We start from the raw sequence: 14177 nt of genomic DNA on the forward strand, positions 1-14177 counted from the left end.
TGCAATGCAGGAATCTGTTGTTCAACACGGGACTCGAACCCACAACCCTGAGATCAAAAGTCTCATGCTCTACCAACTCCATCTTCTCATAGGGTCCCTTCACATCCTGTGGGCTCCCAGATGCTGTTGGATCCCCACCAGCCCAGGGATTATGGGTATTTCAATCCAGCAGCATCTGGAGAGCTGTAAGATCCCGACTCATGTTGTGGTAACCCTCCTGCTTTTATAACGGATGAAGTTGTAAGGCCCACAACGGCAGGGGCAACCTTACAGAGGGCAGTGCTCACTGTGTCCTGGAACAGGCATACAGTCGTAACTTGGTGATCAAACTTAATCCTTTCCAGGAGTCTGTTTGACTCCTGGAACCGTTCGAAAACCAAGGTGTGGCTTCCGATTGGCTGCAGGAAGCTTCCTGCAGCCAATCGGAAGCCCCAGAAGCCGTGTCGGAAATTTGGCTTCCAAAAACACTTCCGGGCTTTTGATGTTCAGGAGCCGAAACGTTCAGCAACTAAGCTGTTCAACATCCAAGGTTTGACTGTAGTAGCTTGACAATGACCAGCACAGAGGTCCTTCAACATTATATATATATATATATATATATATATATATATATATATATGAAAATATAACAAATGCATGAGATGAACTCATATTAGAAAATACACTTGCCATCACCACAGAGCCAAGTTTGGCTGCACCTTCCTAACAAAGTCACTCTTTGTGGCATGTTCCAGTTCGCTGCCACGTAATGTGTGGGGCAGCCTATAGCCACCAGAGGGGGTTGGAATCTCTAGGGATTCCTCGATCCTTGTATGCCAGGGGTTCCTGCCCAGAGGTCACAGCCTTTGAATCACGAATGCATAACAAGCAAAGCCTTCATTTTACAGCTGTGGGTTTGAGACTCTTCCCTCTGTCATGCACTAAATTTTGAAATGTGTCTCTCTTCCACAATCCCTTTTTTTCCTGGTTCCGAAACAGACTTACGGTTTCCTTGAGCAAATGGAAAATCAAGCAGCCTTACCTCATGCCCTGCTGGAAGACTGAATTCCTTCTGGTTTTGCAGATGATCAAGTCAGCCCACTGCACCACCACGATGCTGACGAAGAAGGCTGTGTGGCAGGTGAACTCCACCACTTTGCGTTGCTCGTAGGTCTAGGGGGCAGAGGGGGTGCAATCAATAGGGCAGCATGGGGAAACCAGAAACATGCAACGCCGCCATTCTCACCCGCCATGCTCTCCGCCTCTCCAAACCAATCCCCGCTCAGCCTTGCTGAAATTTAGGATTAAATCATATATGATGCAGGTGTGCAACAGGTAAACAATGCACCTTGGCTGAAAGTGAGGGTTGCAGGCACTGAGGCAATGATTGCAAAGCCCACCAGGGGCATCAGCATTTGCAAAGGCACCACTAGTGAGCTGATCGTCAGTAACTGCAAAACGCTGCTCCTTTTCCTGCGTGGGTTGATTTCAAACCACACAGGCAAAGGAGAACAGTCACCTGACACCACTGTGCCATCAGGTGATTGACAGGTGGGAAGGGAACCTGTGGCCTGGTAGGTACTGGTAGATTCCAACCCCCATCATCCCTGACCATTGGTCATGCTGGCTGGGGGTGCTGGGAGTTGGAGACTAGAGGGCCATGGATTCCACAGGCCTGCTCTACAGCACTACCGTAAGTCCTGTTTGACAGAGCACAGTATTTGAAGGTTGCTCTGTCTGAGCCGGGTTTAAAGAATTGTTTAAAGGGCTTGGCATCATTTTCATCTTCAACTGCTCAAGAAACTCTGCCGTGTAGGAGGAGGAGTTTGGATTTGATATCCCGCTTTATCACTACCCAAAGGAGTCTCAAAGCGGCTAACATTCTCCTTTCCCTTCCTCCCCCACAACAAACACTCTGTGAGGTAAGTGGGGCTGAGAGACTTCAGAGAAGTGTGACTGGCCCAAGGTCACCCAGCAGTTGCATGTGGAGGAGCGGGGAAGCGAACCCGGTTCACCAGATTACGAGTCTACCGCTCTTAACCACTACACCACACTGGCTCTCATTTCTTCCCATTTCACAGAAATGGAACTGAGTTTGAGAAAGAGGAAATGGCCTAGGGCATCCCCGTGGTGTTGCAGTGGCAACAGGCTTTGTGGGGACCTTGGAACAAGAAGACCCTCAGTATGGGCCCCACATTGCCACGTCATTCCTGCCACCTGCTTGTTTGCCAGCCAGAGCCAAAAATCAGGCCCTGAGCGGCAGCTGCTCCTCCTCCTCACAAGCACAGCCACTCACCAGTTATGACTAATGTTCTGAGTCACAAAACATATTTTCCTGCACCAGACCAAAGCTGATCATTCTCCACCCCACCCCACTCCCTTTTATATATTGGACCCAATTCAACTTCACTTAACACATTGGCACTCAGTTGAATTTCTGGCATCTGCCCACTGCCAGAAACATTCATTTGCTGCAATTCCACAAAATGCCCAGCCTCGCTCACGCATGTGCAAGCAAAATGGGCTCCCTCTTCTTACCCATTGTTGCCCGTAGGAATCTTCCAGATCGTTGCATGTCCGGTCGTCCCAGTTGAGGCGGATGCCGACGAGAATAGATGGAAGGAACCCGTTCTCGGCCAAGATCACAAAGTAGGAGAAGAAACCGCCCAACGCCTGAATCATTCCTGCAAAAAAGAAGTGAAGAGTTGGCAGAAAGCAGGGAGACCCACAGTGGGTGGAGCCAGAGCCCTGGATAGGCAGAGTGAAGAACCAATGACAAGCGGAGCCAACTAATTGTTGGGGCGGGCTTTTCCCCCACCCTCCTCCCTGCTGGGTTCTGCAAGGGGCAGCACTGAGATTGAAGAGGAGCAAACTGTCAGACAGCACTACTCCTTGGAGTGCCAATAAGTAATAAGGAAGGGTGGGGGCTTCCTGAGGGCAGGCTAAGCTGGGGGGGGCAATGCCCCCCTTGCTCTAGTATACCAGCCTCGGCTGGTCCATGCCCTTCAATCACATGGTTCCCATTTCAGCCACCTTAACGCTTCTAATCCTCCTTAGTCTCACGTCTAAGCCTACACGTTTGCCCTGTGGATAAAGCCACAGGTCATTAGCCCGCATGCACAACACAAATGCCTTCCCACAAGACCCACAGCAGCTACAAAGCTTCCCTGTCTGCTTGGCCACAGTTTGCTCCTCAACTCACCACAGGAGACCAGATGAGCAGCTATTCGCAGACCTAACAATTTTGGCAACCAAGCATGTCATCTGGAATCCGACCCGGAATTAAATATCCACTTTGAGTAGTGAACTGCTGACCAGAATTGCAAGAGGCATTTATGTAAGTGTGGTAAAGACCTGGGAGACCACTGGGTTCAGATTCCAACTCAGCCATGAAGCTCACTAGGTCCGTAACTCCTTATCAGCTGTGCTTACCTCACAGGGTTGTTGTGGGGAGCAAAATGGGCCTATATGCTACCTTGAGCTCCTTGAAGGAAAGGTGAGGGGTACATGTAATAATAAAAGGAAGATGAATAAACCAGATTTACATGTTGTACGGTCCTCCAACTATCACAGAAACCTAGGAAGCTACCTTATCTTCAAGTAGGGCTGGGAAAGAACCCTGTCTGGAATCTTGGAAAACTGCTGCCAGACCGTGTAAACAATGCTGGCCTAGATGGACAAGTGGCCTGATTCAATAGAAGGCAGCTTTCTATATAAAGCTGTAACCCTGTGCACAGTTACTTGGGAGTAAGTCCTATTCTCACTACTCTGAGAAATATTTCTGTCTCTGCCACAGAGGACTTGCCTTGGGACGAAAGCTTATTTGCATTCCTTTTTTTAAATGTGCAAATAATTTTTATTGGTTTTCATGTAAATACAATAACAACATATGACTCCACCCACAACCCAAGAATCTCTGTAGAGAGGATACTTGAACTGATGATACATAAATAAACGTATTACTTGTGTACTGTGTGTTGCATGTGAAACTTAATAAGAACATACCACTGGACAAAGTTCCTTGCATTCTCAGGTACCACTTACGAGACTGGGACCAGCAGCCAAGCACCTGCAGGTTGGCCTGATTTTCAACACCTGCCCGATTCATCCCCACTCAACTCCCTTCTACACCTGGGGGTGCTCATCCCTGCTCAATGGCTGTCCCCCGTTTACTCACCAATCTGCCCGTAGGCCATGCTGATCAGCCTCTCATTCACCAGCTTGTCAGTCCTGGGGTTTCGTGGCTGTCGCTTCATGATGTCACTCTCAGCTGCTTCGTAAGCCAAGGAGATGGCTGGCACCTGGAGGAAGAATTGAGAGGGTCAGCAGGATCGCAGGATCGCAGGGCTGGGGGCTGAAGTTTTTGGGTGTAGGTGAGGGGGTGGGGAACCTGTGCTAACAGATCAGCCCTGGCTAAAATGGTCAATGGTTAGTGATGATGAGAACCCTTCAAGCATCTCACTGGGGATATAGCATTCAGCGACAGAACCGTGGGAAGTTCCAGAATGACTTTTCTCTGTACTTTTGCTCAGAATGAGTCTGGTGTTCAGAGGCAGCCATTTTGTCAAATTGGCAACACGAAGATTTGAGCCTCTGCCTCCATGTTCAGATTGTAAAAAGTAACACGCAGACAAAATGCTTTAAGGAAGGCCTTCCCTAGATACATCAATCAGTTTGAGCATCATGGTTTCTTCGCCTCAAAGGAACCTGGGGGTTGTAGTTCTGCAATGAAATGACAGAATTATCTGCACTCTGGTAAGAACTACAGCTCCCAGGGTTCACTGAAAGATAAAATATTTCCTGGGTTCAAAGCTAGTTTCAGTTAGGTGGGTTGGGGGGAATCCCTGCATGCAGAAATCTAGTTACAAAGGAGACTATTTCAAGACAAGTGTTTAGAATCTCAACTTCTCCCTGACTAGTTTTCCGTGTGCGGGTATTGCTTTCAGGTAGGAGCACTCAGAAATACTACCTTTCGTCACACACAGCGGCACAGTTGAGTAACTTCTACCATGCAGTTCACACTTGGTTTATGCCAGGCTTTAGTTGGGCCTTTGACACAGAAGTGAATCAGGACTCCTCCACGGAGCCTGAGTCCAATCAGAAGATGGGTTGCAAAGAAGCAGAAGTAATGGGAATTTGGGAATATCTGGGTACTGGATCAATGTCCTCCTGATGGTGCAGCAGTAAAACTGTTAGCACATCTGCAAAGCTAAGCAGGGTCTGGTATGGTTTCAAATAGGATGGGAGACCAACGTGTTGAGATTCCTGCATTGCAAGGGGTAGTCAACCTTTTTATACCTACCGCCCACTAATTCATCTCTCTTGATGGTAAAATTTCCTTACCGCCCACCAGTGCTCGATGGAAGGAGGATTCAGCTTGTGCCGTAGAACACCCTAAGGCCCACCTAGAATCCTGAAATGCCCACTAGTGGGCGATAGGGACCAGGATGACCCTTGAGTTGGATTGAGTTGGAAAAGCATGTCTGTGTGTGAGGGGAGGAGACTCACCATGTCAGTGCCCAAGTCAATGCAGAGGATGGTGATGGTACCCAGAGGCAGAGGGATGTTGGCCATGATGAACAGCAGGAAAGGGGTGATCTCAGGGATGTTGCTGGTCAAGGTGTAGGCAATGGATTTCTTCAGGTTGTCAAAGATCAGGCGTCCTGGCCAGAAGGAGACACATGGGCGTAAGGGGGAGAGACAGGGGGCACAGCTGGGGGGCAAGGGGATTCCCAAAAGTCAGAGCAAGCCAGATCTCTGCACCCCTCTTCCCTTCTCTCACCCACAACTCAATTGCTGCTGCTTCCCTTTGGGAACAGCGCTTTCCAAACCTTTCATGTTGCTGACACATTTTTTAGACGTGCATCATTTCGCGATACGGTAATTCAGTTTTACTAGCAAGCCGGAGGTTAAACTAACTCCTTTCCGGCCCCAGGAGGCGCACGGGGAGCATTTGCGCAACACACCTACACATTGCAGCTGACACACTGATGTGCTGCGACACGCAGTTAGGAAAGCTCTGCTTTAGACAGATCTTGAAATGAAGAGGCGGAATAAGGAACAATTTCTCAGCCAATCCACTAAGAACGGTTTAAGAGGCGTTGCCTTTAGGTACCGAGAGGGACGTAATGCGCACAGAATATTTATTGAATCCATTTAAATAATAAATTTGCCCTAGTTGCCTCCTGGAGATTTTCAATGAAAAGTTGCACAGGCATTTATTGGGAATGGCTTAGATCAGGGATAACAGATCCAGTCCTTTCTAGATGAGATCTGCAGGTACAGGGCAGTATATAAATGCTAACAACAAACAACAACAACAACAACAACAACAACAACAACAACAACAACAACTGTTGTTGGAATTACTGGCTGGCTGAAATTCCAGAGTGTTGCTGCCAATCCGTGTAGACAATACTGAGCTAGATGGACAAGCTTCCTATATAGTCCAACACCTCCTGGGGGCCATCGCCCCTGGCTGAGGTAATGAAAATCCTGTTTATAGGATCCTGCCAATGCTAGTTCTACTCAGAGAAGACCTGTTGAAATGAATGGGCATGGCTAGCTTACCTCCGTGAATTCCAGCAGCTCTACTCTGAGTAAAGCTCAGCTGCTTACAGCCCTGCCATTTTAGAGGCTCCCCCACAGCAGAATCAAGATGGAAGCTGTACCTATATAACCAGGTTCTGCTCACACCCTTAGCGCTCGCTGATTATGAATCCAGTCCCCCTCTTCACTGCGTCCGGCAATCCTCAGAGCTTACCCTCTTCGACTCCAGTGACAATAGAGGCAAAGTTGTCATCTAAGAGGATCATGTCGGCAGCCTGTTTGGAGACATCGGAACCGGCAATGCCCATTGCCACCCCAATGTCGGCCTTCTTCAGGGCAGGGGAGTCATTCACACCGTCGCCTGTTACAGCCACAATCGCACCCTATTGGTGTGGGGAGAGAGAGAGAAATGCACACTAAGAGCCAGAAGAAAGCTCAGAAGGCATCACCTGTGGGAGAGAGAGATGGGCAATCACCCAGCCTCTCCATCCAGGGATGATTTCTGTGGAAATAATGGCAGTGGGAAGTGTTGCCTGTGAGCCTGCAGTGGGGTATACTGGTACCTCAGGTTAAGAACTTAACTGGTTTTAAAGTCATAGAACATCATAAGAATAGAATGGATAATACAGTACCAAGAAGCAGGAATGATATCAGGCCACAGGAATAATATTGGGGCCTGCCAGTGTGCCAGGATCACCTGCCCCCTTCAAATTTATATACAGTGGTACCTCAGGTTAAGAACTTAATTCGTTCCAGAGGTCCGTTCTTAACCTGAAACTGTTCTTAACCTGAGGTACCACTTTAGCTAATGGGGCCTCCCACTGCCGCCGCACGATTTCTGTTCTCATCCTGAAGCAAAGTTCTTAACCCAAGGTACTATTTCTGGGTTAGCGGAGTCTGTAACCCGAGGTACCACTGTATATCATAAGCCTTTTCTCAGACAGGTTTATGGCTTTTTAAAATTCATCATATAAGCTTTACCTGCTGATTTTTGCAGAAGAACAGGCTGGGTGATATTTTGGGGTGAAGGGTGTCACTGGCAAACTTAAGGTCACACAAACTTCCAGGCGTTCCCAAAATGGTACTAATGGGAGCCTGTGTGTGTGTGTGTGTGTGTGTTACGGCACCTGCAAAATATTTCAGCAAATTTCCCTTCAAAAACCCACAGGGCATGAGAGACCATTCGCTCCTCCTGCTCACTCCCTGTTTGCGCCGGCTCGGCCTCTCCTACATGCTGACTGCAGCGGCCATTTTGTGTTATGTCACACACCCAACGGCAGCCATTTTTTGACCGATGCCCACGGCACCTTCCTCAAAATTCCAAATGTGGCTCAGAAAGGTTGGCAAGCCCTGTGCTAAAATGCCTCAGATTGTGCAGTTTTATAGAGGCATGTGGGGAAATCATAGGGCTGAAAGCTTCCCCATGAGGCAACTCCCTCCACATTACCAAGCCAGCCAAAGAAGAAAACGCTAGGCTAGAACTCTTCTCCCTGAGTTTTCTATGCGCAGGGAGATTTGGTAACGCATGGCTCCCCGCTAAGAATTCTGGGAGCTGTAGTTTGCCCAAAACGATGAGAGTTGTTAGGAGACCTCTAGTCCCCTCCCAGAGCCGCAATTCCCAGAGTTCCCTGTGAAGAGGGATTGTTAAACCACTCTGGGAACCATAGCTCTGTGAGCGGGACAGGGGTCTCCTAACAACTCTGAGCATCTTAACAACCAACACCTTGCAGCCGGATTAGTAGGTTGTGCTCTGTGGGGCCAGTTTGGGACCCCGCCAGATGTCCTTACCTGTCTCTGGCAACCTTCCACAATGATGAGCTTCTGCTGCGGGGACGTACGGGCAAAGACAATTTCCGTGTGGTTCTGCAGAATCTCGTCGATTTGCTCTGTGCCCATGTCTTTCAAGTCGGTGCCATGGATCACACAGGCTTTGGCATCTCTGGGTGGGCAAAAAGGCGGTGTCAAGGTGGTAGAAGATGCACCTGGTCATCCATACTGAGGTCTGGCCTCACCATGAGAGGAACCAAAGTGCCTGGACAGAAACCTTCTGTTACAGAAATGTGAATACAGTGGTACCTCGGCTTAAGTACTTAATTCGTTCCGGAGGTCTGTACTTAACCTGAAACTGTTCTTAACCTGAAGCACCACTTTAGCTAATGGGGCCACCTGCTGCTGCCGCGCCACCGGAGCACAATTTCTGTTCTCATCCTGAAGCAAAGTTCTTAACCTGAAGCAATATTTCTGGGTTAGTGGAGTCTGTAACCTGAAGCGTATGTAACCCGAGGTACCACTGTATCCTATAGAAGCTCAACAAACCAGGCAGGATAGGAAAAGTAAGAAGTGACTAGCCAGCCCGGGATCTGTACTATAACTCCTGTCAGGGAGAGGCAAACGGGAAAAGATGAAAGGACAGAAACCAGCAGTTACAGAGAGCCTAAAGAGATTATCAGCAGCTTGTCGTCTGACAGTCAGTCTGACGTAGAGGGGGAGGAGGATGAGCCTGGGACAAGTCATGCTGTACACAGAGGAAGTAAGGGGAGAAGTTTTCGCAGACTTGCATGCTGGGTGCGGAAAAGGAGGAAGTAAGAATAGAGGGAGCAACTGCGCACAAGGGGAAGGAGGCTAATGGAAACGCTGGAGATGTACGTTTGAACTTTGTCAAATAAATCAATTGTTTGGAACTGGCTGGGAGCCCGGAGTCTTATCTATGGCCAGCTGGACAGCACTAAGCCTCTGACAACTCCCATCATACCCAATCATTTGCCATACTGGCTTGGGCCAACGGGAGTTTTAGTCCAAAAGGGCTGGGGGAGGCTGGCCTATGATCTCTTGTGGGATAGCAATTTAGCATTATTTTGCTATGTTCTCATTCCATTCTGCTCCAGTGAGATATCTCCACTACGGGCTTAATCTGTCTGAGCAGTCACTCCTCTCCTGGGAACTGTAGTCCTCTGAGGACTCCCACCAAACTGCAAGTCCCAGAATCCTCGCACAGGGAGGGGGGCAGGGAGAGAGAGCCATAACAATTGAATAAGGTACATTTGTATTGTAGCTAGACAGCGTTGGAAGCCCTAATACCATGTGGCTTCTCATTCTGGTATTTGCCAAGCCGAGATCTGCTTAAATTCATGGAGCGAACCGTCTCACAATAGGCAGCAAAATAAATAATAATAATAATAATAATAATAATAATAATAATAATAATAATTTATTATTTGTACCTCGCCCATCTGGCTGGGTTTCCCCAGCCACTCTGGGCGGCTTCCATAGAAACCAAAAATACACTAAAATATCACACATTAAAAACTTCCCAAAACTGCCAAAGACAGGCCACCACATCTTTCTTTGTTCCTCCCTCACCCCAGCCTATGTTCTTCCAAGTCTCCCTCCTCTCTGCCTTGGAAGAGTTATCTGCTTCTTGTGCCATCTCCCCAGCCTCATTATGTTTGTCTCCAGCCTCTGCCCCCTCCCCTACACCCCCACACACCTTGACCCCTCTCACCTGGGGTTGACCTGGCTGACGGGGATGTTCAGCCGGGCAGCAATGTCTTCCACGGTCTCGTTACCTTCAGAGATGATGCCCACACCTTTCGCAATGGCCTTGGCTGTGATGGGATGGTCACCTGTTACCATGATCACCTGGTGGGGGAAGAGTGATGGTTACCAAAGGAGTCCCAGTGTAGACAAAGGAGGAGGCTGGCTAGCTAACCAGCAAAACTCACCTGGTCCAATCCATTCCATCTTAAGGGTTTACAGGGCAGAACAAGGGGCCCCTGGGGAGGCCTGGGTGGTTGCCAGCATGATACCCGTTCCTTCCTGGTGCCTCTCTCAGTATGTATCTTAACCCTGATACAAACCCAAGGTGCCACAGCCTCGCTGGCTGCCATTTGGATTAGCTGCTCTGATGTCACCGAAGGCCTGGCAGGCTTCAGGCTAATCAAGTGACTGCTCAGAGGCAAAGGAAGCCCTCTGATTCTGAAGCCTATGGGCAAATTTGAGATTTGGGAAATGAATGAGCTGCTTTAAGCTTTAAGGTGCTGGTTTTGACCTTTAAAGCCCTATGCGGCTAGGACCCACGTACCTATGGGACCGCCTCTCCCGGTATGCCCCACAGAGGACCTTAAGGTCCACAAATGACAGCATTTTGGAGGTCCCAGGTCACAAGGTGGTTAGATTGGTCTCAACTAGGGCCAGGGCCTTTTCAGTACTGGCCCCGACTTGGTGGAACACTCTGTCACAAGAGACTAGGGCCCTGCGGGACTTGACATCTTTCTGCAGGGCCTGTAAGACAGAGCTGTTCCGCCTGGCCTTTGGTTTGGACTCAGTCTGACCCTTATGTTTCCCTACCCTTATGGTTTTGATCTATGGGCTACTTTTAAAATGAAGCTGCATTTTAAATTGCATTTTAACCTGTATTTTAAATTGGTTTTTTTCTTTTCCTATTATGTTTTTACTGTAATTTTACTGGTGTTAGCTGCCCTGAGCCCGGCTCTGGCCGGGGAGGGTGGGGTATAAATAAATTTATTAATTATTATTATTATTATTAACGATTCCCCTCCACAGAGAAAAGGATCTCAAAAGAGCTGCAGCACTCCAGAGATGCACTCCGTGGTGGGCCAAGAACACCTTCCTGCAGCAGCCAGTCAGTTTGCTCGAGGGGTAGCTGAATTTTAGCGCCTGGCACCCACAACTCAGTTTCAAGGCAAGCGACACGGCATTACCTTGATGCCAGCGCTTCGGCATTTGCCCACGGCATCGGGCACAGCAGCACGGGGAGGATCAATCATGGACATGAGCCCAACAAAGCAGAGGTTGTCGGTGGTAAAGTTGACATCATCGCAGTCGAAGGCAAACCCTTTGGGGTACTGTTCCTCGGGCATGAAGAAGTGGCAGAAACCTGGAGGGTGAGAAGGAGGCAAAACCACTCGGAATATGCCCTTTGGATGCCCTGTCGCCAGGTGCTAACTTGAGAAATGAAGGTGTTTTGCATGCATAAAGTCACAGGTTCAATCCCTGTCATTTGCAGGAAGGGCTGGCAAACACCCCACCCCCTTCTGAAATCCTAAAGAGCTGCTGCCAATCAGAGTTTGCAATGCTGAGCTAGATAGACCAATAGTGTGACTCGGTATAAGACAATTTCCTATGTTCTTATGGTGTCAGGAGTGCGTGCAGGAGCCAGGCTCTGTGACCAGTAGGGCTTCGCAGGACTGGAGCCTTCCTAAGTTTGTTCTGGAGAGGCAAGGCTCGGCCGCACAGGTGAGGCCGCTTGGTAACTCACTGCACCAGGTGGCAAGAGTCGGGAAGGGATATAAGGTCAGCATTTCCCTTTGGCTCTTTGCCACAGCAACACGTTTCCTGCCTTGGGTTCCTTGCTTCCTGATACTCGGATCTCAGCTTCTAGACTCCTTGCTTCTCAACCCTCAGACCCCTGACTTTGCGATTCCCTGCTTCCTGACCCTCGGACCCCTGGCTTCTGGACTCTCATTCCTGCTCCCACCCTGCCATCTTGCCCCCGGTCCCAACGTCCTCAGCTGGGACTTCGATCGCCCATAGACATATGGTCTCTTTTTTAAGGAGCTTGAAACTTCCAAATCCTTGGGCACAATTCTTTATGCACTCGAAAGCTACTGGTGCCCAGAAAACCCGGGCTTGGAAACTCTGGGTTACTGATGAGCTCAGCAGGCTTCTTACTGGCACTGTAGTGGCTTCTTAGTCTCGAATGAAATTTGGCACGCAGCCCACCCTGTCCACCTGCATCTCACGTTCTCCAGCCCTCTTCCCATCTTCACCCAGGGAGTCCATTTCCCACACCTCTCCGCAACCATGCATACCTAGCACCCTCTCGCCAAGACCTCCTAGCTCCAGGTAGGCATTCTGGAAAGCTTCTTTCATCTCCTCGTCAAGGGGCTGTTCTTTGCCTTGGAGGAGGATGGTGGAGCATCGGTCCAGGATGCGTTCAGGTGCACCCTTCATCACCAGCAGGTAGCGGTTATCATTGGGGTCTTCTGTCTCGTGAATCGAGAGCTGTGGGACAGAGGAAAAGAGAGCGGTAGCATTCCCAGATCCTACCCGAGGTGCTATTTGAAGACAGTGCGCCACGTAGAACCAACCCGTATCTTAAACACAAAAGAAGGTGCAAAATGATTGACTGCACCACTTCAAACGTTTTTAAATTGTCGTCCGTGTAAAGAAGTTCCCTGCATGTTGTAAGCTAGTTCACCAGCAATAAGGGCTATGGAGAAACTGGATAAGAGGAGACTGAGAGGAGGTATGGTAAAGGTAAAGGTAAGGGAACCCCTGACTGTTAGGTCCAGTCGCGGACGACTCTGGGGTTGTGGCGCTCATCTGGCTTTACTGGCCAAGGGAGCCGGTGTACAGCTTCTGGGTCATGTGACCAGCATGACTAAGCCGCTTCTGGCGAAACAGAGAGCGCACGGGAATGCCGTTTACCTTCCCGCTGGAACGGTACCTATTTATCTACTTGCACTTTGATGTGCTTTCGAACTGCTAAGTTGGCAGGAGCAGGGACCGAGCAATGGGAGCTCACCCAGTCGTGGGGATTTGAGCCGCCAATCTTCTGATCGGCAAGCCCTAGGCTCTGTGGTTTAGCCCACAGCGCCATCCACGTCCCTCCAGCAATAAGGGCTATGAAGAAACTGGATAAGAAGAGACAGAGGAGGTACGATAGCCATCTTCAAATATCTAAAGGGCTGCCACGTGGGAAACAGAGCAAGCTTGTTTTCTCCTGCTCCGGAGGGTAGGACCCAAATGAATGGATTCAAGTTACAAGAAAGGACATTCCGACTAAACATCAGGAAGAACTTTCTCATGGTGAACGGACCCGCTCCGGAGATGGTGTCCTCTCCTTCCTTTTAAGCAGATGTGGGATGGTCATCTGTCCGGGATGTTTTAGTTAAGATTCTTGCATTGAAGGAAGTTGGACCAGATGATTCTCAGTGCTCCTTCCAACTCTACAATTCTATAATTATGTACTATATTTCCGTGAGTAATGGAGTGATAGGGTTTTGTATTTAAAATTAAAATTAAAATTGGGAGAACACTGAATCCTACGTCCGCAGTCTAAAGTGGTTTAGCAATCAATCCCCCCCTCACAGGAAACTCTAGTAATTGAAGCTCTTTGAGAGGAACAGGAGTCTCCAAAGCAACTCTCAGCACCCTTAACAAACTATAGCTCCCGGGATTCTTCAGGGAAAGTAATGGCTGTCCAAAGTGTTATAACAGAGCTTTAAATATATGGTGGCTCTTTTAAATAAATTGTTCAGCCTACCTGTACAACACTCCTGGGGCCCAATGTTGCCCACATGCCTCCAGCTGACCTTTCTTATTTCGGAATATTCTAGTTGTGAAACAATACATCAACCGGTGGCTGGGGTTTTTTACCCTGTCTGTGCAGTTAGAATCCATTACGAATTTCTGCAGGAGAACTAGGCCGGTGTGAAGCAAGACAGCTTCCATGTTTGATGATCCTTGGGATAGCTCTGCTGGTAATGCTGGTTGTGGGTTCAAGCCCCACGTTGGGCAAAAGATTCCTGCATCGCAGAGGGTTGGGCTAGATGACCCTTGGGGTCCCTTCCGACTCTACAGTTCTGTGATTCCATGATGTAAATTTTGGGGAACAAACATTCAAC

At 48.9% G+C, this 14177-nt stretch overlaps 1 protein-coding gene across 1 annotated transcript in view; it reads right to left on the reverse strand.

The window, feature by feature from the left end:
- The window catches only part of ATP1A3 (ATPase Na+/K+ transporting subunit alpha 3), a 35514-nt gene that overhangs the window by 5550 nt on the left and 15787 nt on the right, over positions 1-14177 (reverse strand). The window contains exons 12-20 of the mRNA XM_079985321.1: positions 12360-12552; positions 11250-11425; positions 10031-10167; positions 8317-8467; positions 6743-6911; positions 5488-5642; positions 4157-4280; positions 2518-2663; positions 1022-1152 (exon numbers count right to left, since the gene is read on the reverse strand). Coding sequence (XP_079841447.1) covers positions 1022-1152; positions 2518-2663; positions 4157-4280; positions 5488-5642; positions 6743-6911; positions 8317-8467; positions 10031-10167; positions 11250-11425; positions 12360-12552 — 1382 coding nt within the window. The remainder of the gene's footprint in view (positions 1-1021; positions 1153-2517; positions 2664-4156; positions 4281-5487; positions 5643-6742; positions 6912-8316; positions 8468-10030; positions 10168-11249; positions 11426-12359; positions 12553-14177) is intronic.

This window comes from Podarcis cretensis (assembly GCF_951804945.1).
Source record: "Podarcis cretensis genome assembly, chromosome: 8".
In the NCBI taxonomy this organism is placed as follows: Eukaryota; Metazoa; Chordata; class Lepidosauria; order Squamata; family Lacertidae; genus Podarcis; species Podarcis cretensis.